We start from the raw sequence: 25,106 nt of genomic DNA on the forward strand, positions 1-25,106 counted from the left end.
TGGGGTCTCAGTGTGTGTGGTGGCTGTAGGGTCTCAGTGTGTGGTGGCTGTAGGGTCTCAGTGTGTGTGGTGGCTGTGTCTCAGTGGTGTGGGGGTCTCAGTGTGTGTGTGGTAGCTGTAGGGTCTCAGTGATGTGTGTGGCTGTGGGGTCTCAGTGTGTGTGGTGGCTGTAGGGTCTCAGTGTGTGTGTGGCTGTGGGGTCTTAGTGTGTGTGGTGGCTGTGGGGTCTCAGTGTGTGTGGTGGCTGTAGGGTCTCAGTGTGTGTGGTGGCTGTAGGGTCTCAGTGTGTGTGGTGGCTGTAGGGTCTCAGTGTATGTGGTGGCTGTAGGGTCTCAGTGTGTGTGGCTGTAGGGTAGGGTCTCAGTGTGTGTGGTGGCTGTGGGGTCTCAGTGTGTGTGGTGGCTGTAGGGTCTCAGTGTATGTGGTGGCTGTAGGGTCTCAGTGATGTGTGTGGTGGCTGTAGGGTCTCAGTGTGTGTGGTGGCTGTAGGGTCTCAGTGTGTGTGGTGGCTGTAGGGTCTCAGTGTGTGGTGGCTGTAGGGTCTCAGTGTGTGTGGCTGTGTAGGGTGTCAGTGTGTGTGGGCTGTAGGGTCTCAGTGTGTGTGGTGGCTGTAGGGTCTCAGTGTGTGTGGTGGCTGTAGGGTCTCAGTGTGTGTGGTGGCTGTAGGGTCTCAGTGTGTGTGGTGGCTGTAGGGTCTCAGTATGTGTGGTGGCTGTAGGGTCTCAGTATGTGTGTGTGGTGGCTGTAGGGTCTCAGTGTGTGGTGGCTGTGTTTCTCAGTTTGTGTGGTGGCTTTGGGATCTCAGTGTGTGTGGTACAGTTGTGTTTCTATGTGTGTGGTTGCTGTAGGGTCTCTGTGTGTGTTGACACATCATCCTATCCCAGTAGTGTAGGTTGATGCTTATGTTGTTTATCACTGGATTGTGTGGTCCATACTCAATACTTTACACCGCCATATAGCTGAGGTATTGCTGAATGTGGTCTTAAACATTTAAAGCAGCATAAAACCCAACTCACTCACCAAAAATCTTTGTTTCCAGGCCAGGACAACAAGCCCCACACGGAGTCAGACAATGACTCGTTTAAGGGGACAATAGCAAGCTATGGCAGCAGCAACTCTCTCAGCTCTAACAGCAGTTCGCAGATGACGTCTAGTGCTGCCCCAGACAACCCCGAACAGTTCGAGGTCCTCAAGCAGCAGAAGGAGATCATGGAGACCGGAATTGAATTGTGAGTGGTTTGTTCATTGGTTGGATATCATGTCTGAAGAAAAACAGTGAATGTTGTTGGGAATATTTATTGTAGTGAAGATTGAGCACACAGTATCCTAATTCACACATAGAAAGGGGCGGTGGGGTAGCCCACTAGTTAAAGGGGTTTGTTCAGGATGCAAAAGGACTGTGTTCCATTTTGTAATCGCCAATTTTGGTTGCCAGTTTATTTTTCTTTCAAATATTTTGCTTGAACATGGCACAGAAAATTGGGTTTTAAACTCAATTACTCAGTTATTCAAAGTACAACTAAATTTTTACAGCTTTTTTTTATCAAGTGGTAGATATATCGCTTATCACAAATAGTTTGGTTTGAAATGTGGATGATTGTGATTTTAGGAAAAGAAAGTTTGTTTTCAAATTTAGAATTATTTCTGAAAATGATACAACCATGGTACCTTCTATGACGAAATCAATCACTATCTGCTGCAGATTTCACAAAAAGCCTGCCAAGGGTATAGCATATTTGCAAGAACAAGGCCTGCTGGGTAAAAGCCCTGAGGATATTGCCGAGTTTTTCCATGCGGAAGACAGGATTGATAAGGTAATGAGGCCAATCATTTTTTATTGTCATATAAGGTGTTCTTTAAGTTGCAAACATTTCTGTAGTTTTGATTAGTGGTTTGACCATTAATCTTTAACTAAATATCAAGGTATTTCTGCTTAATGTTGGGAGATGCTTGAAGTGATGCAGGTCTTAGATCTTTGTGAGATAAACAACTACAGGCATTTATATAAACAGGATGACTCTGGGATTTGAACCCATGATCATAGATCTCATTACACCATCTTATAATATTTGATCCAACTCGGTTCACTTATCAGCTTGGCCTTATGAGCTTTCTTTTAAGATCTTAATTTCACTTGGTCAATATACAGTGTTCAAAAATATCAAAAATTCTATCATATGACTATTGATATTCTGTCATAGTATGAACTGAGTGTTCCTCAACTTCTTTTGAGGGGGATATTTTCCATTGTTCCATATTTTTGCCATATTTAGAGAGAATTGTTTTGGTATATCGTGTTAAGTAATGACAAGTCTATAGTGTGCAGTATTCATACATGGTACACATAATCACACAGATGTTTTCATTTCAGACAGCACTGGGCGATTTCTTGGGAGAAAATGAAAAGTTAGTAAATCTGCTTGCATTAATTATGTTCTATTTCCATTGCAATGTTGTAAAGTGATTCTGTAAATTTGATTGTTATTCTTGAAGAAAAATAATTCTTTACGCTTAAACTGATTTCTTTCTGTGCAGATTTAACAAGGAAGTCATGTACACCTATGTCGACCAGTTAGACTTCACCGAAATGGACTTTGTACCTGCACTGAGGAAGTTCCTTGAAGGTTTTCGTCTACCTGGCGAAGCTCAGAAAATAGATAGACTCATGGAGAAATTTGCATCTCGATACTGTGTTTGTAGTTCACAGTAAGTGGCTATCTGAAATATCTTCCCCCTCCTCCTCTCTTCTCCTCTCTCTCTCACTCTCTTAGCATAGTGGTTAAAGCATTCGCTCATCACACCGATGACATGGGTTTGATTCCCCACATGGGCAAAGTGTGAAGCCCATTTCTGGTGTCCCCTGCTGTGATATTGCTGGAATATTGCTAAAAGTGGCATAACACTCACTCACTCACTCTTCCTGACCGTGTCATACCAAAAGACGTTAAAATATGGTACTTGTTGGTCCCTGCCTGGCTCTCGGCATTAATGGGTACAACAAGGACTGGTCGGCTCGGAGTCAGTATAATGTGTCTGAGTGGGGTATTCATGCTTCACTGCCGCATGGTATCTCAGTGGGTTAGCACTATAAAATCAGCTTCAGTCAGGGCTAGTACAAGCAACCGCACATACACATGCACACGCATGCACGTCGTCATATGAGCGAAATATTCTCAAGCACGACGTAAAACCCAATTTCACCTCACCTCACTCACTCACTCACTCACTCACTCCATTGAATAAAGTGGCTCCTGAATAAGAAACAAAATTATACATGTTTCCATGAAGTCTGTTTATTCATGGGTGATGATGTCTGTCACACACCAAAACTGTCAGACAAGAGAAACTTTACTGAATCACTCCTTGTGTTGTGTTTTCAGGACGGAGCTGTTTGCCAGTGCCGACACAGCGTACGTGTTGGCATACTCGATCATCATGCTCACCACAGATTTACACAGTACACAGGTAGCATCATGAAACAGTTCATAGATGTTGTATTGATATTGTATCATCATAGTCTAATAAGGCAGTAAAGGCTTTGTTCTAGTATCTCCTCATAAAGGACAGCTGAACTTATATTAATATTAGTTTTGGGAATTGGTTGCAATCTCACAATTGATAATTGGTTTATTACCAGCGAGCAGTCATCGAAATTGTTTTGCAAAATTCACATCCCCAATTTAAAATAATACATCTTGCTACTTTAAAGTGATGACTAATATATCATGAACAAATAAACTTCCTGAAGTCTTCAAGAAATATTCGGGGCGGTGGGTTAGCCTAATGGTTAAAGCGTTGGATCGTCACGCTGAAGACCCGGGTTCGAATCCCCACATGGGTACAATGTGTGAAGCTCATTTCTGGTGTCCCCCCGCCGTGATATTGCTGGAATATTGCTAAAAGCGGCGTAAAACCAAACTCAGTCAGTCAGTCAGTCAAGAAATATTCAGTCATGACTTTTCAGTAAGTGAAGTGAGTTTTCTAAGAATTAAACATGTTTTCAGGGCCGACAGCTTCTAAGAAGAAGTTCCTTACATAAAGTGTTTCAAACTAAAACAGTAGTTCCCAAATCGTTTGCGTTCGATTATGAGAAAATGTGATCGATTGCTTGGTCGTTTTGTCAGTGCGACTGATCTTTGATTATTTCAATTAACTGGACCACCACCTAAGAGTATGGTCAAAACATCTTCTCAGTATTTATATTGGTGATGATGAGAGGACCAAATCTGAGGCTGGATAAATAGAAATTTGAAGCTGATTAGACGAGTCTGGTTGATACTGATGTAGAATATGTTCTCTCATGTCTGGTCTATGTAAACTAAACCATCTCAGACTTGCGGAACTTCTGGTTTTCCTCCAGCATGAAGCCGATGAATACGGTTAAAAGTGGCTTTTTGTAAAACCCAACTCACTCATGTTTGTGTGTCAATGTATCGGCAATGAGGCCTGAAGATCCGGGATAGAATTGCTCTTCAGCAACCCATGTTTGTTTTTAGGGGCAACTAACACGATCAAGTTGTCGGGTTCGCTGACTTGGTTGACACATGTCATCGTATCCCAATTGCGTAGATCGATGCTCATGCTGTTGATCACTGGATTGTCTGCTCCAGACTCGATTATTTACAGACTGCCGCCATATAAACAACAAATGTTAACGTACCTTGTACTGTGAGACTACTTGTTACTCAAGGTCAAGAGAGAGCACAAGATGACCAAGGAGCAATATATCCGCATGAACCGTGGCATCAACGACAGCAAGGACTTGCCAGAGGAGTATCTGTCGGTCATCTACGATGAGATCGCCGGCAACGAGATTAAGATGAAGGCAACAGGACAGAAGCCAAGCAAGTCAGCAAGTGAGTATTTGAGTCTGTGCAGTCAAGCCTCACTCATTGTCCACTTCATGCCTGGAAATTCACAAAAAAGGATGCCAGTTCAGCTGTTATTGGAGCAGCACGAATGGAGGAGGAATGTTTGTGTATATTTTTGGGAGGCTTTACCAGTGGGTTGTTTTAAGCTTTGCAGGGGTACAAAATGCCCAGATGATGATGCAAAACAATTTGCAGTGCAGAGCTGAGCTGTGTCCCTTTGTCCCTTTGATAGACCAGAAACTTACAATCGTACGTTTGCATTCCCTTTCACCCCAATTCTGTTACCCATTTAGATCTGGGTTAGAATTAGTCTTCAGCAACCCATGCTTGTTGTAAGAGGCAACTAGCGGGATCGGGTGGTCAGACTTGCTGACTTGGTTGACACATGTCATCGTATCTCAATTGCGTAGATCGATGCTCGTGCTGTTGATCACTGGATTGTCTGGTCCACACTTGACTTGAATTTACAGACCACCGCCATATGGCTGTAATATTGCTGAGTGCAGCGTTAAAAAGCAGCCAACCAACCTAATTCTGTTTCTGAGTTTGTCATGCCCATGTTTGTGGGTTTCAGCAAAGTAGCAAACGTCTAATACCTGCACAACTTACGGCTTTCCTCCCACATTGCTGCCATGATATTGCTGGAATATTGCTAAAAGCGGTGTAAAACCCAACTCATTCATTCATTCCTCCCACGTTAAGCTGACACACAAATATACATTGAGTTCTGTTCAAAGTGGTGTTTAACCAGACTCGTTTACACACATTACTGTCTTGATGTCTGCCTGCAGAGGAGATCACGAGTGACAAGCAGCGGCGATTGCTGTACAATCTTGAGATGGAGAACATGGCGCAGACAGCTAAGGTGTTGATGGAGAGTGTCAGTCATGTCCAGTCCAGCTTCACAATGGCAACTCACCAAGAACATGTCCGACCAATGTTTAAGGTAAACATGTCACATTATCATCAGGTTTTCATGCAAACTCACCAAGAACACATCCAACCAATGTTTAAGATACACATGTATTATGTTCATCATTCATTATGCCAAACTGTAGATCATGTGTTATTTTGAGTTGCATCCCTTGGTTGTGCCAGGATCTGCTGATAGTTTCATCAATTTGGTAATCACCACAGCCAAGCAACACTGCAGGCTTTCATCCTTCATCAAACTGGCATGCCACAATATAACTGAAATACAGTCCAAAGCTGCATCCAAACTCGCCTCACTAACACAAATATGAGGTACATGGGTGGCCCAGTTGTATAAGTCACTTTCTTCCCCTTCCCCTAGCAGAGTTGCATCCCTTTGGCCATGCCAGAATCCTGTGGTTCTGGGTTCTATTCCGGCTTGCCCTGATTATGTTTCTGAGTTTGTCCATACTTATGCTTATGGGTTTTAGTTTCACCAAGTGGTAAATGACTAAGGTTTCCTCTTTCATTCAGTTATAACTAGGCTGTCACAGTATATATTTCTTTATTTCACAGATGGCATGGACCCCTTTCCTGGCAGCTTTCAGTGTGGGTCTTCAAGACTGTGATGATCCAGAAATTGCCTCCCTTTGTTTGGATGGCATCCGATGTGCAATTAGGATAGCATGTATTTTCCACATGGAGGTATGGCAGACGTCTTACAATTCGAGATTCTGATTATGATTCATGCACTGAAGACCCATGTTATTTTCAACATTTCTACCACGGTGTGCCTCCTGTTCATAGGTGGTTCATTTCAAGGTGGTTGGGTGGGGTAGCCTAATGGTTAAAGCGTTCGCTCCTCTCACCGAAGACCTGGGTTCGATTCCCCACATGGGTACAATGTGTGAAGCCCACTTCTGGTGTCCCCTGCCATGATATTGCTGGAATATTGCTAGAGGTGGCATAAAACTAAACTCATTCACTCTTGGTGGTTGGATGGCCTTGTGTTTTGAAGGCATCACAATTCACCTTGCAGAGCTGTATCCCTTCCAGAGTCTGCATATGGTTGAAAACCTGATTATGATTCTTGGCGTACCAATGTTCGTGGGTTCACCAGGGTGTAAACTTCTACATCCTGTATCAGTTAGGGAATAAAGTTCGGCCCACATGAGGCTGACTGATATAAATGACAACCTGACAGAACAACATGAAAAGACACTCACTTAGGACTTCAATCTGTAGGTTTGTGCTGTGGTCCCTGTGTTGCCTCATGGTCCCTGCAGGGATTCAGGCATAAGAGTTGGTACACATCAACTTTTAGCTGGACCTAAGATTGGCTCGTCAGGCTTGTAAGAGGGGTACAGGAAAATTATGTGATCAGAGTTCCATTTTGTTGGTTGGTTGGTTGGTTTGATAACATGCCCAGCAATATCTAGCTATATGGCAGCGGTCTGTAAATAATCGAGTCTGGACCAGACAATTCAGTGATCAACACCATGAGCATCGATCTACACAATTGGGATACGATGACATGTGACCACCCGTCCAGTTTGTGGAAGCTGCAGTTGCTGAGTGGTTCATGTCGCTGATTTCGGGCTGGCAATTGGTGCCTGATTGAGAAAGTGTAAACCCAAACATTTTACCACTTTTCGTGTATTCACAGCTTGATTAATTTAAATTGCAAGTCATTGAACTCAGTGTGGATTGTTGCTCAAAATATTAATCACCAGATTGTATCAAAACTGAAGTCCAGCAATGAACTGTTTCACCATGTCAGTACCCTTAGTTTTTGTATTTTATACCCGTAGCTCGATTATACAGCAGTAGCTGTCTCTGTGTGTGGAGGCAGATAGTAACTGTAGTAGATTCACTTTCAGTTGGAGCGAGATGCTTATGTCCAAGCCCTGGCCCGCTTCACTCTTCTAACTTGTGCAACACCGATCACCGAGATGAAAGCTAAAAATATAGACACTATCAAAACCCTGATCTCCGTGGCCCATACTGATGGGAACTACCTGGGCAAGTCCTGGTTAGAGGTGAGTGTTTGCTACATAAACTTATGAAAGAAAGTTTTTCATTGTTCTGCATGCATACAACACCAAAGTCAAAGAAATATGCATTGAGACTTCCTTTCCCTGGTTTTATCCAAGCAGTTTGGCAGGGTATTGAAAACAAGCTCTGTCTGTCAAGTTCCATTTCAGGAATGTTCCCAAACCATTCGCTTTTTCTTCAGCCTATTACTATCTCAGGATATTTTAAATGTTTATTTTTGTATATATATATTGGGCACAATGTGTTAAGCCCATTTCTGGTGTCCCCCGCCATGATATTGCTGGAATATTGCTAAAAGCGGCGTAAAACTAAACTCAGTCAGTCAGTATATATATATATTTCTAAGACAATTTCAATCAAGGGTAAGAAGTTGTTTATGCCTGACTCAAAATCTCTTCATCCATTTTCTGAGATAGTCTGGTGGAGTTGTCATGGATAACTATTAATTTATAGCTCAAGTATACAAGGATGGCAGTAGATATGTGTTCTTTATACTTTCTGCCTTCATGAACAGTAGATATATTCTGACGTTTGTTTTCTCTTTGTAGATCCTGCGATGCATTTCTCAGTTAGAACTAGCACAGTTAATTGGCACTGGTGTAAAGACGAAATACATCTCGGGACACTCCAGTCACTCACAAGCTGGTCACCCAGTGGAGGCGTTCGACCCTGAAGGTAGCTAGGCATTTTACTAATTTGAAGTATCTCGACAGTACTCTTTGTACTGATATCTGCCAGTGGATGTTGGCATGTGAAGTTTTGGTATTCAAACTTCAACTTTTAGTTAACCGGTACCCTAAAATGAAGCTGATGAAGCTGTGCATCTGTATTGATCCTGGACAAGACTTTTGATCCTGGGACATTGCGTGGTCATGCCCTGTGGCTGTATGTAATCATATCCCCGTTGCCTGGAACAAACAAAGACACAAATGATAAAGCTGTCTGGCTTTGTATTGTACCATGGTCGATCTTGAATCATATTCTTGAGGGGCATGTGCACCATAGCTGCCGAAGGTGCCATAATTGACGATGCAGAGTTACATCCCTTGGGCATGCAGGAAACCTATGAACATGTAACCAACTCTCAGTCGCCTTGCATATGTTTCTACGGCTGTCAGTGATACGTCTACAACTTATAACATTGAATGGGGCCAAAGATCTGGGTTAGATTCCCCACATGGGTACTATATGTGAAGCCCATTTCTAGTGTCCCCCTGCCGTGATATTGCTTGAATATTGTTAGAAGCAGAGTAAAACTAAACTCAATCACTGTATGGTTGTCACCTTCATAGCCATGCTTGTGGGTTTTACTGAAGTAGTAAATGTCTCAGATCTGTGCTGGCCCCTCACATTGAGTTTACCAGCCTTGATATCACTAGACTACTGTTCAAAGCAGTGTTAACTAGTGGTGGTTGGTTTTGTCTGTTACATTTCATAAACACTACCAGCTCAGTCCAAGTCATGATTGAATTTATCTTAAAGACCCCAAGAAATTTATATTCCTAATATACTAGTCATCCTTTAAAGATGTGAAATTTGCGGAAAAAACAACCAAAGATTAATTGAAATAATCAAAGATTAGTCACAGTGAGTAAACGACCAAGCAATCGATCATGTTTTCTCATGATCGAATACAAACAATTCTGGAACACCTTTTGCATTAACAATTTTTCTCACAAGGTTGGTTTTGTCTGTTACATTTCATAAACACTACCAGCTCGGTGCAAGTCATGATTGAATTTATCTTAAAGACCCCAAGAAATTTATATTCCTAATATACTAGTCATCCTTCAAAGATGTGAAATTTGCGGGGAAAACAACCAAAGAACTACAAGTTTTTTCTTTATGTTTTTGTGCAAACAGGAAAATTTCATAAATGACGCTAACCAATTATTTTCGATGATTGATCGGTTGTAATGAACCAATCATCAATTATGAGATTTTAACCAATTCCCAACACTAGTGTTAAGACCAATTCACTTTAATACACTTAGACCATAGTCTGAGGTAGACTCATTTACTCACTAACAGCTTATCCAGAAAACAGCTGACAATGTTTTTCACAAGGAAATTGTGTTTAGTAAATCTTACTCATTTTATTTATTACCGGTAATACTTTTGAAATAGTTGCTGTGATTTTGGTTTAAACTATTTAAATATTTGTGTGGTATACCTCAAGGTGGGACCTTGCCAACACCACATTGAGTTAAACACAACCATTTGCTTGTGATGCTGTGGTTAAATGTAGGTTTCAAGTCTGTGTCTTGTTCTTGTCTCCAGTTATTGCCCGTGGGCCCCTTGACCGCCAGCGGCTAGCCAACTTCCACGAGACAGTCGGTGAGACGAGTTCACAGAGTGTTGTTGTTGCAGTGGACAGGATCTTCACAGGCTCAGTCAAACTCGATGGTGTTGCAGTAGGTAAGTCGTGATGGTATTCTGGGACAGAACTGATAACTGTTGGTTCTCACAACAGTCCATTGATGAGATTGGGGGCTTGACAGTAGATAAGCATGGAGTCTTCACTGCCTTGTTGGCATTCCAGAACAGAACAGATTCCGGTAACTGTTGCTTCTCACAACAGCCCATTGATGAGATTGGGGGCTTGACAGTAGATAGTGCCAGGTTGGCAATCCAGAATAGAACAGATACTGGTAACTGTTGCTTCTCACAATCCCTTATCAGGCCCTGACAGAATCCAGTATAAATCATGCTGTCACGGTTTTGCCTGCTAGGTTGCTGGTCACAGCATGCCATGATCTACCAACTTCAACATATTCTCAGTACAGACATCTTGGTTTGACTGAATGAGCAACAGAATGAATGTACGTCAAAAGTGCTGCATCAAAACTGCTCGCTAAATGTCAAGATCTAAAGAATGTGCCGGTGATAATTTTGGTTCAACTTTGTTTCAATGTTTAACAGATTGAGGTAATTGAATTCAATCAAAAATATTTGATGCATTGTTAATGTCTCATCATTGCATGTTATCTTTTGAGACTTTCCTCATCCTGTTTCTCAATTAACTTCTGCGTAAAATTTCAGTGGATTAATTTTCAGGATAACATTGTGACAAAGCTGAACTGTGGCATCCTGTGGCATGTCACAACTGTATGGTTTAAGCATTCAGTGTTAAGGGACAAATATATTCATGGTGCAAGCAAAATTATGTAATACGAACATGTATTCAAATAAATCTGTTGTCATTTGGGCCAATTTTACCTGACATTTGTAGTGGAGTTCACGAAGGCGCTGTGCCAGGTGTCGATGGACGAGCTGGCCAGTCACAGTCACCCGCGGATGTTCAGTCTACAGAAGATAGTGGAGATCTCATACTACAACATGGGCAGAGTGCGTCTACAGTGGTCCAGGATATGGCAATACCTCGGAGACCACTTCAATAAGGTGCGGTCTTAGTTCTGAACAGACAGAGGTCACTGGTTTCCCTCTCCTTGGTTATGGTATTGCAAATTGCAATTCTGTGTGTGCACCTAAACCATGCTGGTCATGGGTTCAAATCTTGTATTAGACATGATCATGATATTGGTTTGTCTGCTCCAAGTCTGGTGTAGATGTCACTAACTTGATAAGCTTTATGACTCATCTCTTTGAATTTTTCTTCGAAATTGTTCCGTTCTGAAACTAAAATACTGTTGTTTTATCTAGTTCACTCTTGTCTGTCAGTCCTATGAGGAATCAGTTTGAATTGGTCCCTTATGACCGATGTCTGTTGTTTGGTGGTATTTATGGCATTGTCGGGAAGGGTATAATGATGAAGTATCAGAAGTATCAGATGCTAAGTAAAAAGTTCCTTCGAGATAAAAAATGTTTGGATCATGATTTTGTAGAGCTTCATGTTGATATAGCTAGTCTTTTGAACTAGGGGCGGTGGGGTAGCCTAGTGGTTAAGCATTCATTCGTCACGCCGAAGACACGGGTTCGAATCCCCACATGAGTACAATGTGTGAAGCCCATTTCTGGTGTTCCCCACCTTGATACTGCTGGAATATTGCTTAAAGCAGCGTAAAACACAAACTCACTCACTCACCTTCAAATTGTCATTTGAGGATTATATTCACATGTGAAGGATTACGGTTTGTTTTTTTCTGAGCTCGCTGTTCTACTGTTGTAGGTGGGCTGCAACCCCAATGAAGACATTGCATTCTTTGCTGTTGATTCCCTCCGTCAACTCTCCATGAAGTTCATTGAAAAAGGGGAGTTCGCAAATTTCCGTTTCCAGAAGGATTTCCTCAGGCCTTTTGAGCATATCATGAAAAGAAATAGGTGAGTGCTCATTGCCATATATATTTTTGAGGGGGCTATCCCTCTGGTGGTTCAGATTACACTCTTGATTGAATATTCGATCAAAATATTCAACTTCATGCCCGGCTTTCATGTGGATTGAATGATCAACTATTAGTCATGAGTGAAATATTATACAATAAAGAATTCAAACAAAAGTACATTAAAAAGCTTACTGCAAAATTACATCATTAATATTAATGTATACTGATTGATTTCATCAATAAAGCCTTACATGACACATGATATAAGATGAGTATGATGGTTTGTTCAGGTCCCCCACGATCCGTGACATGGTTGTGAGATGTGTTACGCAGATGGTCAACTCCCAAGCAGGAAATATCCGGTCTGGTTGGAAGAACATCTTCAGTGTGTTCCACTTAGCTGCTTCTGATCATGATGAGGGGATCGTGGAACTGGCCTTTCAGACTACCGGCAAAATCATTTGTGAGTTGATTGTTGATTTCCTGGAGCATTGCCTGGCCCCAGATCCCTATCTTCCTCAGATTCCAACATTTGAAACTAGGGTTATCAATTGTCCTTACTTATTTCAGGAAAAGAGAAAGGAACTGATTAATATATATAACTCAAGCAACAGATGAGATTTTGCTCAGAACCAGAGCTCTATTCCTTGTGTCTGCAAATTACATTTTGCCTATTGAAACAACACTGTAACTGAATTAATCGAAATCAGAGGTATTGTATGTTAGGAAAAATAAGTTTATATTACTTACGATTTACTGGTATTAATCATCGTAAATTCAGACTGATGTAGTTGTAGCAGTTAAAGCATTCGCTCATCACGCCGAAGACCCAGATTCTATTGCCCACATGGGTATGGTGTGGGAATTGAAGCCCCTTTCTTTTGTCCCAGCTGTGATGTTGCTGGAATATTAATAAAAGTGCTGTAAAACCATACTCACTCCTATGTGCACAACATGTGAGGCACCTTTCTGGATGTCCTCTGTGCTGAAAGTGCCGTAATACCCAACATTTTGCAAGACATAATCTTTTTGAGACCTTGATCCATGCTAACAATAGTAAGGGACTTGGTCTATGTATGAAGCCATCATGTATGGGAAATTACAAGCGGCCCGTTTCTTTTCTTTTTTCAGCCAGCATATTTGAGAAACATTTTTTTGCTGTGATTGACTCATTCCAAGATGCTGTCAAGTGCCTGTCAGAGTTTGCATGTAATGCTGCATTCCCTGACACCAGCATGGAAGCCATCAGGCTCATCAGGAACTGTGCCAAGTACGTCGCCGAGAAGCCTCATGTAAGTACAGCAGCATCCTGGGCTGGCAGACAACAACGACAATAACAAATAACATGGATCACTAAATGGAGTAAGTGAGCCATGAGCAGAGCTTTATACTTCTGGGTCAGATCATGTAGTATAGAACTAATATCCAGGGCCCCGTTTCACAAAGCTCTCGTAAGCCTAAGATCTCGTAACTTTGCTTGTAGCATTTGTACCTTCAATAATGTAACATAGGAGGTATGGATGCTACGAGAAAAGAGACTCAGGGAAATGGGAGGTCATTTGTATTTTTTGGATCAATGGCAACGGTAGGGAGATTTAGATTAACAAACTGTCAATTTATCACATGGCTGACTTCTGTCGTAAGAATAACCCACAAGCAGAGCTTCAGGTTAAAGCTGCAGGGTCAGGTGTCGCAGTACAGTCATGGGTCCCGATCCACTAAACATTCCTAGCACTGTGACAAGGCCTCTGATAAGCTATAGAGTTACGACGACATTTCAAAGCGTTATGAACGCTTTGAGGATTGGGACCCAGGATACACACATGACTCAGTAACTTGTATTTAATTGGATCAGTGCCAAAGGTAGGGAAATTTAAATTATTTAACTGTCAATTTATCACATGCAGTGTTGTGGACTGCTTGTGAAGAACTTGCCTGTAGATGACAGGGTTCATATGTCTGAATATCATCATTGATAGGGTTCAGTACAGTTTGTGACTATGCTGTCCAAAGAGTTATTTGGGGACTTGAATTAAGTGGACACCTTCCGTAAATCCAGGTAGTATAATCAGAAGTATGGACAGAATTAAGTACTACATCCCTATAAGAGATTAGGTTTTTTGCAGACCAATTTTCTCCATACTGCCCATATTGTGTCTGAATGCTATTGCCACAAAAGACGACTATGCTTGTTGTAAGAGGCGACTAACGGGATCGGGTAGTCAGGCTCGCTGACTTGGTTGACACATGTCATCGGTTCCCAATTACGCAGATCGAAGCATATGCTGTTGATCACTGGATTTGTCTGGTCCAGACTTGATTATTTACAGACCGCTGGAATATAGCTGGAATATTGCTGAGTGCAGCGTAAAACTAAACTCACTCACTCACTGAATTGCTAGTTGGTGTCACGTGAGTGCACTCAATCCCTATGACTGTAAACAATAGGCATCTACTGGTCAAATTTCAGCATATCCAGAGTAACTTCTTGAGTCATACCAGGTGCATCGAGCCTCTAAATTAAACATGAATTACTGCGAGACCTGACTTGAGTGTTAAACACAGCATCAGTCTGCATTCATGTCACCTTAGTGCATGTCTAACACTTTGCCATCCTTGTCCTCGTAGATGTTCCGAGATCATGCAGGGGATGAGATGTCGGTTCTAGAGGAGGACCGAGAATGGGTGCGAGGATGGTTCCCTGTTTTATTTGAGTTGTCCTGTGTCATCAACAGGTGTAAATTGGATGTCCGCACAAGGTAACTTTCCCACCTACATTTAGTGACTATCAGTGAATGAGATGGTATGCTTTGGACTGGCTACTTAGTGATATACAAAGAAATTACTTCCAGAATCTTTGTATGCTGTATGTGCATGTTTGACATCTGCAAACCCCATGAAGATTTGGGTTGTCATAAGAGGTGATTAACAGGATCGGGTGGTCAGGCTTGTTGACTTGCTTTACGCATGTCTGCGTATCTCAGTTGCATAGATTGCCGATCACTACATTGGCTGGTCCAGACTTGTATACAAACTATTGTCATAAAGCTGGAAAATGCCAAAGGCGATAAACAAGCAAACACGCAACAAAGTAATTGATGTGTTTTACCAGTTTTAGCACATTTTGTTACTGCATGATAAGTTTAAGCCATGATTTGTATTTAATCGAAAATGGGACATTTCAAGGGACATTTGAGAAATAAATGTGTTATACTTGGTCTCCCAACACCACAGCCATATTTGTAGATTTCATTCCTATTACAAACATCAGTGTCTAGCACAGCATTCGAAATAATTGCCGGCCCAGAGGCCCAGCTCAGTTGTTATTGTATCAGGCCGGCAGTTTGAAATATTTGCAGGCCCTTGTGGCCATCAGTAAATTATCTGTCAATTTTTGTTCAACAGAAATTTGATGTCATTCCACATTTCCAGTGTTGTACTGGTTATAATGCCAGATTTAGACAGTGTATAACTGTGTGTGGTGTAGTCTATTTTGGTTTTATTGGTTTGAATGGGCCTACAGATTTCATTCAGGGCCTGTGGCGGTGGGGTAGCCTAGCGGTTAAAGCGTTCGCTCATCACGCCGACAACCCGGGTTTGATTCCCCATATGGGCAAAATGTGTGAAACCCATTTCTGGTGTCCCCCGCCGTGATATTGCTGGAATATTGCTAAAAGAGGCATAAAACAAAACTCACTCACTCATTCAGGGCCTGTAGAATTTGAAGCCTGCAGGTGGCAGCAGGCCCTGATGGCCAACTGGCAAATTAAAGTATTGTAAACACTGGTCTAGCATCATCTTTGGCTTCTGTTTTTTTACCCTATTATAATACCCCATGCTGCTCATGAAATGCTGTTCTTTTCATAGGGCTAAATGAACAACAGTTTGTCCTTCTTTTTATGACCCCGCCATATATGGCTGGGGGCATATAGGGTTACCCGCCGTGTCCGTCTGTATGTCCATCCGTATGAAACAGGGAATGTACTCTATCCACTTCTCCACAAAAAATGCTCTGTGGAATTCAATGAACTTATACATGGGCTTTCTTGGGACTCTAATGGTGTGCATCTCATATTTTGTTTTTGTATTTTATTGGTTGTTTTGTAAGTTTAGAGACATTTGAACTTAGGTACATTTTGCTGAATTTCTCTATGATGATAGTGTAATAGGGGATTAAATCTATCCACTTCTCCACAAAAACTGCTCAACAGAATTGACTCAACATGTCTTTCGTAGGGACTCTAAAGGTGTGCATCTCATAGTTGCATAGATGTTTATTGAACTTGTTCGTGAATTTTGTTCAATTATTGATCTTTATATGTCTTATGAATGTCAGCAGGGGCATCCCTGGACACAATTTTTTCTTGTTTGCACTAAAGCAGCTGATTGTATTTCAGAGGTCTGACTGTGATGTTCGAGATCATGAAGACATATGGAGAAACATTCCAGCCACACTGGTGGCGAGATCTCTTCAATATTATTTTCCGTATTTTTGATAACATGAAACTACCTGAACAGTTGAATGAGGTGAGTGAAGCCTGAAGACTGACAACAGTTCTTTGATAGTTAACTGTATGGATACTTTTGTGGATTTCAAAATCACTTGAAAATATATCTTGTCCTAAGTTCGTAAATGGTGTGATTTCAAAATCACTTGAAAATATATCTTGTCCTAAGTTCGTAAATGGTGTGATTTTTCTTTCCACAGAAGAATGAATGGATGACGACAACATGTAACCATGCGCTGTATGCTATTGTGGATGTGTTCACGCAGTACTACGATGTCCTTAATGATATCCTCCTGTCAGACCTCTACCAGATGCTGCACTGGTGCGTCCAACAGGGTGAGTACAAACACAGGCAGGAAACGTGAAATATAGGATGAGCACAATATATACAGGTAGGGCAAGCACAATATATACAGGAAGGATGGATCCGGGGTAGAATAGGTCTTCAGCAACCGATGTGCTTGCCATAAAAAGGCGACTATCTTGTCGTAAGAGGCGACTAACGGGATCAGGTGGTCAGTTTCGCTGACTTGGTTGACACATGTCATCGGTTCCCAATTACGCAGATCGATGCTCATGCTGTTGATCACTGGATTGTCTGGTCCAGACTCGATTATTTACAGACCGCTGCCATATAACTGGAATATTGCTGAGTGCGGCATAAAACTAAACTCACTCACAGGTAGGATGAGCACAATATATACAGGTAGGATGAGCACAATACACAAAGGTAGGATGTGCACAATATATACAGGTAGGATGAGCACTATATATACAGGTAGGATGAGCACAATATATACAGGTAGGGCAAGCACAATATATACAGGTAGGATGAGCACAATATATACAGGTAGGATGAGCACAATACACAAAGGTAGGATGTGCACAATATATACAGGTAGGATGAGCACTATATATACAGGTAGGATGAGCACAATATATACAGGTAGGATGAGCACAAAATATACAGGTAGGATGTGCACAATATATACAGGTAGGACGAGCTCAATATATACAGGGAGGACAAGCACGATATATACAGGTAGGACTAGCACAATATATACAGGTAGGATGTGCACAATATATACAGGTAGGATGAGCACAAAATATACAGGTAGGATGAGCACAAAATATACAGGTAGGACGAGCACAATATATACAGGTAGGACGAGGTCAATATATACAGGTAGGACGAGCTCAATATATACAGGGAGGACAAGCACAATATATACAGGTAGGACGAGCACAAAATGTACAGGTAGGACGAGCACAAAATGTACAGGTAGGACACGCACAATATATACAGGTAGGATGAGCACAATACACAAAGGTAGTACGAGTACAATATATACAGGTAGGACGAGCACAATATAAACAGGTAGGACAAGTACAATATGTACAGGTAGGACGAGCACAATATATACAGGTAGGATGAGCACAATACAGGTAGGATGTGTGCACAATATATACAGGTAGGACGAGCTCAATATATACAGGGAGGACAAGCACGATATATACAGGTAGGATGAGCACAATATATACAGGTAGGATGAGCACAATATATACAGGTAGGATGAGCACAATATATACAGGTAGGATGAGCACAAAATATACAGGTAGGACGAGCACAATACACAAAGGTAGGATGTGCACAATATATACAGGTAGGATGAGCACAAAATATACAGGTAGGATGAGCACAATATATACAGGTAGGATGAGCACAATATATACAAGTAGGATGAGCACAAAATATACAGGTAGGATGAGCACAATACACAAAGGTAGGATGTGCACAATATATACAGGTAGGATGAGCACAAAATATACAGGTAGGATGAGCACAATATATACAAGTAGGATGTGCACAAAATATACAGGTAGGATGAGCACAATACACACAGGTAGGATGAGCACAATATATACAAGTAGGATGAGGACAAAATATACAGGTAGGATGAGCACAATACAGAAAGGTAGGATGTGCACAATATATACAGGTAGGATGAGCACAATATATACAGGTAGGACGAGCACAATATATACAGGTGGGATGAGCACAAAATATACAGGTGGGATGAGCACAATACACAAGGTAGGATGAGCACAATATATACAGGTGGGATGAGCACAAAATATACAGGTGGGATGAGCACAATATATACAAGTAGGATGTGCACAAAATATACAGGTAGGGATGAGCACAATACACAAAAGGTAGGATGAGCACAATATATACAAGTAGGATGAGGGACAAAATATACAGGTGGGATGAGCACAATACACAAAGGTAGGATGTGCACAATATATACAGGTAGGATGAGCACAATATATACAGGTGGGGACTGAGCACAATATATACAGGTGGGATGAGCACAATATATACAGGTGGGATGAGCACAATATATACAGGTAGGATGAGCACAATATATACAAGTGGGATGAGCACAAAATATACAGGTAGGACCTGAGCACAAAATATACAGGTGGGGACAGAGCACAATATATACAGGTAGGATGAGCACAATACTCAAAGGTAGTACGAGTACAATATATACAGGTAGGACGAGCACAATATAAACAGGTAGGACGAGTACAATATGTACAGGTAGGACAAGTACAATATATACAGGTAGGACAAGCTCAATATAAACAGGTAGGATGAGCACAATATATACAGGTAGGATGAGCACAAAATATACAGGTAGGACGAGCACAATACACAAAGGTAGGATGTGCACAATATATACAGGTAGGATGAGCACAAAATATACAGGTAGGATGAGCACAATATATACAGGTAGGATGAGCACAATATATACAGGTAGGATGAGCACAAAATATACAGGTAGGATGAGCACAATACACAAAGGTAGGATGTGCACAATATATACAGGTAGGATGAGCACAAAATATACAGGTAGGATGAGCACAATATATACAAGTAGGATGTGCACAAAATATACAGGTAGGATGAGCACAATACACACAGGTAGGATGAGCACAATATATACAAGTAGGATGAGGACAAAATATACTGGTAGGATGAGCACAATACACAAAGGTAGGATGTGCACAATATATACAGGTAGGATGAGCACAATATATACAGGTAGGACGAGCACAATATATACAGGTAGGATGAGCACAAAATATACAGGTAGGATGAGCACAATACACAAAGGTAGGATGAGCACAATATATACAGGTAGGATGAGCACAATATATACAGGTAGGATGAGCACAAAATATACAGGTAGGACGAGCACAATATATACAGGTAGGATGTGCACAAAATATACAGGTAGGATGAGCACAATACACAAAGGTAGGATGAGCACAATATATACAAGTAGGATGAGGACAAAATATACAGGTAGGATGAGCACAATACACAAAGGTAGGATGTGCACAATATATACAGGTAGGATGAGCACAATATATACAGGTAGGACGAGCACAATATATACAGGTAGGATGAGCACAATATATACAGGTAGGATGAGCACAATATATACAGGTAGGATGAGCACAATATATACAGGTAGGATGAGCACAATATATACAAGTAGGATGAGCACAAAATATACAGGTAGGACGAGCACAAAATATACAGGTGGGGCCCAGCACAATATATACAGGTGGGATGAGCACAATACTCAAAGGTGAAAAATATATACAGTGTAGGACAGTACAATATATACAGGTAGGACGAGCACAATATAAACAGGTAGGACGAGTACAATATGTACAGGTAGGACAAGTACAATATATACAGGTAGGACAAGCTCAATATAAACAGGTAGGATGAGCACAATATATACAGGTAGGACGCGTACAATATATACAGGTAGGGCAAGCACAATATATACAGGTAAGATGAGCACAATATATACAGGTAGGATGAGCACAATACACACAGGTAGGACGAGCTCAATATATACAAGGAGGACAAGCACAATATATACAGGTAGGACAAACTCAATATATACAGGTAGGGCAAGCTCAATATATACTGGGAGGACAAGCACAATATATACAGGTATGAGGAGCTCACAGTGTTTAGCGGTAGGAAAAAAAGCTTTGCGTTCCTAAAACGCATATCCCTTGGAATCTTGCATGCCTGAGCCTGGTAGAAAATATTGTGCATGAAATGTAGATTTATTTGCGTGAAACACTATTTGCATCATCAGGGGCGTAACTCTAATTCACTCAGTTTGGTGGGACAGTAATCAATTATTACAACTAATCTAGCGGTAGTGACTATGTTGACTGTGTCAGTTGTCATGAAAAGTAACTGTTATGTTGTTTGTGAGCAGACAATGAGCAGCTGGCCCGGTCTGGCACCAACTGCCTGGAGAACCTAGTGATCTCCAACGGCATCAAGTATGCCCCAGAGGTGTGGGAGAAGACCTGCAGGTGTATGCTGGACATCTTCAAGTCCACCATTCCACACTCGTAAGTCCTTCCATTGTCAGGACCTCAGTTGTTACTTCATATGAATTGATGATATCCTCACACTTTAAAGTCCTCAGGCTTTGTCCTTTGTCTCTCAGAGGAGTTCGCCAGGTCTGTAAGGAGTACATTTAAATATGAATCGCTAACAGCAATTTTGTACAGTTTTATAATATATTTTACGTATGTGTAATTGTTTTGCTTCCCTTTCTAGGTTGTTGTCATGGAGACCTGTAGACGAGATGGACTCAGTGTCACCGTCTAAAGACACTGCCAGTGATTATGATGCAAATTCCATGGACAATCAGGTATGTTCCACATCTCATGGACATACCATGTTCCCTGTAATATAGGGGTGGTGGGGTAGCTCAGTGGTTAAAGCGTTTGCTCGTCACGCCGAAGACCCGGGTTCGATTCCCCACATGGGTACAATGTGTGAAGCCCATTTCTGGTGTCCCCCGCCGTGATATTGCTGGAATATTGCTAAAAGCAGTGTAAAACCATACTCACTCACTCATTCCCTGTAATATATCTACAACTCAAAACTAAGATGAATTGCTACAAATATGAGGCAGTGAGCAGTATGACGCGATATGTTTACACATGTACTTATAACGAACTCACAGATATAACAAACTGTTTTTCCTTTGGTCACTTATATATTAGCAGTATATTTTAGCCGAAATGCTTATAACAAAGTAGGTGGGGAGTGGTAGCCTGGTACAAGTGTTTTTTATTACTCACCCGTTGAAGATATCACTGTTTAATAATTTCACAATGTTGTTACACATCGCGTGATGCCGTACATATGACGTCAAAATGCTTTACATTTATGACGTCACAATGCTAATACCTCTGTCACAATAGAATAAGACCTTGCTTGACTCAGCTGAGAGTCATCACACTCAATGAATTCTTTGGAAAGAAGCACTTTGCTTGATATTATTTTGCTAATGTTGGTAAGTAATAAAAATAAAATGCTATAACTATGTCCTGTGTAATACCATATTTATGAAACTTGTAAATGGTATTGGTAGCTAACTCGCTTTAGCTCGTTAAATACTAAACCATTCACTCGTTTCATAAATATGGTATTACACGGGACATAGTTTAGTATTCACTATGCTCGTGACGCCGAAGGCCTGGGGTTCCATTTTCCCACATGGGTACAATGTGGAAAGCCCATTTCTGATGCCCCCACCATGATATTGCTGGGATGTTAATATAAACACATACTCACTCACTGTAACGAACCCCAAGTTGTGCTCCCTTTTGAGTTTGTTATAACCATAGTTTATCGTAAGTTGTAAGAGCTGACTGAAATGAGGAACCAGGGAATGAGTCTGTAGTTTATTCACACACATGTGTTAATGTTAACAGGACAACAGGTCAGAGTCTGCACTGTCTCTTGAAAGTAGCCATGAGGGCAGCAATTTGAGGCGAGCGGACAGCATCGGCAGTAACGTCTCGGTGGATTCAAGGGATCACAAAATACCTCGATCAAGTAAGACATGCAGTTGCTCAACTCTTATATGTATTACACATTTGCCCTATGACAGTGTGGTGACCTGGTTGATTTTTATCCCCCGCCGTGCGTTTAGATACGTAGCGGGGGATATAGTATTAGGCTCCGTCCATGCGTACAAATTTGAATATCTTAAGAACCGTTGACTACATTCTTTTCATATTTGGTACCTAGGTTTATCACAGTATAAGAAAGGTCCCTTAATTTCAAGGTCACAAGGGGACTTTAACGTTTTACTCTTGTCAGCAAGATATCTCAAGAACCGTTCCTTGATTTTCTTCATATTCGACACCAAGCTTTATCTAGGGCAGGCGGAGGGCCTAGTCGATTTTGGTGACCTTCACTTAATTTTCAAGGTCACAGCAACACTTTGAAGATTTCAATATGTTAACCTGCCGGTTAAGATGGTCAGCGAGATATCTCAAGAACAATACACTGGACTTTCTTCATATTTGACACCAAGCTTCATCTAGGGATCGTCACGATATGGCTGCGATATTGCCGATGTGACGTTAAATATTAACTCACTCACTCATCTAGGGAAAGTGCAAGGCCCAGTCGATTTTGGTGACCTTCACTTAATTTTCAAGGTCACAAAGACACTTTGAAGATTTCAGCATGTTAAATTGCTTGTTAAGATAGTCAGCAATATATCGCAAAAAACATTCACTGGATTTTTTTCATATTTGATACCAAGCTTCATCTAATGAAGGCGCGGGCCCATTTTGGTGACCTTCACATAATTTTCAAGGTCACTGCGACACTTTGAAGATTTCAGCATGTTAACCTGAATTCACTAAATTTTCTTCATAGACTTTAAAGGCTTCCCTTGAATGTTTTGCAATAAGCAATATCTTTAGTACCATTTTTGCATATTTCATACACTATGACATTCATGTCAAGGTCAAAGTCAGTCTTGAAAATTTTTGTGCGTTTGAACAACTAAAGAACTAAAGAGCAAGATATCAAGAGAGGTTGACTGGTCATGTTTTTGTTGACATTTAACTTCATCTTAAACTTTCATTACTTTTAAAGTTTGATTTGATAATTTGCGGCGGGGGATTATGTAACCTTAGTGACAATGCTTGTTTACCATTGTATTGTTGTATCCCATTACCATGAGTTGTTGTTCATGCTATCAACCGTCAGTCATCAGGACTGCTTTCTTGGAAACAAGTTTAAGTGGTAGGTGTTTTAACTATAAGCCTGGCTGATGTGTTTTTCATTGTACAACAATGGATTGTTGCTTACACTGTTAGCCACTGGTCCATGGTGAGTATCTGGCTTAGAATTCGGTTGATTCATGTCATTGTATCCCAGTTGCATATGCTTATGATGTAAATCACTGGATTGTCTGGTTTGGACTAGAAAATAAACAAATCACCATCATGTCTCTAGAATATTGCTGAAACACAGCAAAAGTTAGTTAAACGATTTGTGTTATTCTTGTTGGATTACTGACCAGCCACCATAATGTTGCTGCAGTACGGCTGGCAAATGCATGATGTGAATTGTACAGGTGATATGTATGTGTTGTTGCAGAAGTTGCGACAGACCAGAAGTTGTTCCAGGGCCTGCTGATCAAGTGTGTGGTGCAGCTTGAGCTCATCCAGACTATCGACAACATTGTCTTCTTTCCTGCAACCAGCAAGAAGGAAGATGCCGAGTACCTTGCAGCAGCACAGGTGAGACAAACACTGTAGATGATTGATGTAGATAACCTGTTCTGATTACAAGCAGCACAGGTAAGATAAATAGCAGAGATTACAAGCAGCACAGGTGAGATAAATAGCAGAGATTACAAGCAGCACAGTTGAGATAAATAGCAGAAGTTACAAGCAGCACAGGTGAAATAACTACTGGAGATGACAAGTACCACAAGTGTAAGTTATGTTTTGTATTTATGCCGCCATAAATGACCCAAAAAAATATTTTGAGTTGAAGATGTTTTGATTCCTGCAGTGCATATATCCAAGTTTATCGGTGCAGGCTAACAGTGATGAGGCCCAGCTGTTTGATCCGTCCCAACAGAGGGAGGACCAGGGCATGTACCAGTTCCTCAGCTCTAATCAGTTGTTCATGCTTGTCGACTGTCTCCTCCAGTCCCACAAGTTTGCCAAAGCTTTCAACTCTAACCATGAACAAAGGAATATACTCTGGAAAGCAGGTACGTCCTAATTTATGTACAACTGGCCACAAGATTGTATTGCCCACAGCTGCTGACATACACTCTTAAGACACTGAGTTTAGATTTTCAGACATATTCTAAATTTTACATCCGTCAAAGATTTGTATAAGTAGAAATGTCTGAAGTTGATTCATCTGCGGCAGCACTGTTGTGCATCATCCTTGAGCAGTAGCCTGCCCTGAATTTCCTCGTCGAATAATTGCTAAACGACGCCTAAAACTAAACTCACTCACTCACTCACTCACTCACTCACTCACTCACTCACTCACTCACTCACTCACTCACTCACTCACTCACTCACTCACTCAC

The 25,106-nt window shown here is 41.2% G+C and overlaps 1 protein-coding gene across 2 annotated transcripts in view; it reads left to right on the forward strand.

Annotated features, from left to right (window-relative positions):
* The window catches only part of LOC124260051 (brefeldin A-inhibited guanine nucleotide-exchange protein 1-like), a 49,910-nt gene that overhangs the window by 22,612 nt on the left and 2,192 nt on the right, over positions 1–25,106 (forward strand). For both annotated transcript variants that reach the window (XM_046694289.1, XM_046694290.1), the window contains 23 exons: positions 1,040–1,229; positions 1,703–1,814; positions 2,372–2,406; positions 2,536–2,706; positions 3,381–3,465; positions 4,691–4,856; positions 5,663–5,817; positions 6,360–6,488; positions 7,664–7,822; positions 8,387–8,513; positions 10,119–10,256; positions 11,071–11,240; positions 11,968–12,119; positions 12,412–12,584; positions 13,253–13,413; positions 14,750–14,880; positions 16,519–16,648; positions 16,830–16,965; positions 20,949–21,087; positions 21,299–21,392; positions 22,465–22,588; positions 24,152–24,294; positions 24,599–24,776. In XM_046694289.1, coding sequence (XP_046550245.1) covers positions 1,040–1,229; positions 1,703–1,814; positions 2,372–2,406; positions 2,536–2,706; positions 3,381–3,465; positions 4,691–4,856; positions 5,663–5,817; positions 6,360–6,488; positions 7,664–7,822; positions 8,387–8,513; positions 10,119–10,256; positions 11,071–11,240; positions 11,968–12,119; positions 12,412–12,584; positions 13,253–13,413; positions 14,750–14,880; positions 16,519–16,648; positions 16,830–16,965; positions 20,949–21,087; positions 21,299–21,392; positions 22,465–22,588; positions 24,152–24,294; positions 24,599–24,776 — 3,198 coding nt within the window. The remainder of the gene's footprint in view (positions 1–1,039; positions 1,230–1,702; positions 1,815–2,371; positions 2,407–2,535; positions 2,707–3,380; positions 3,466–4,690; positions 4,857–5,662; positions 5,818–6,359; positions 6,489–7,663; positions 7,823–8,386; positions 8,514–10,118; positions 10,257–11,070; positions 11,241–11,967; positions 12,120–12,411; positions 12,585–13,252; positions 13,414–14,749; positions 14,881–16,518; positions 16,649–16,829; positions 16,966–20,948; positions 21,088–21,298; positions 21,393–22,464; positions 22,589–24,151; positions 24,295–24,598; positions 24,777–25,106) is intronic.

This window comes from Haliotis rubra, unplaced genomic scaffold (assembly GCF_003918875.1).
Source record: "Haliotis rubra isolate DU_JTF1 unplaced genomic scaffold, ASM391887v1 Scf75, whole genome shotgun sequence".
Taxonomy (NCBI): Eukaryota; Metazoa; Mollusca; class Gastropoda; order Lepetellida; family Haliotidae; genus Haliotis; species Haliotis rubra.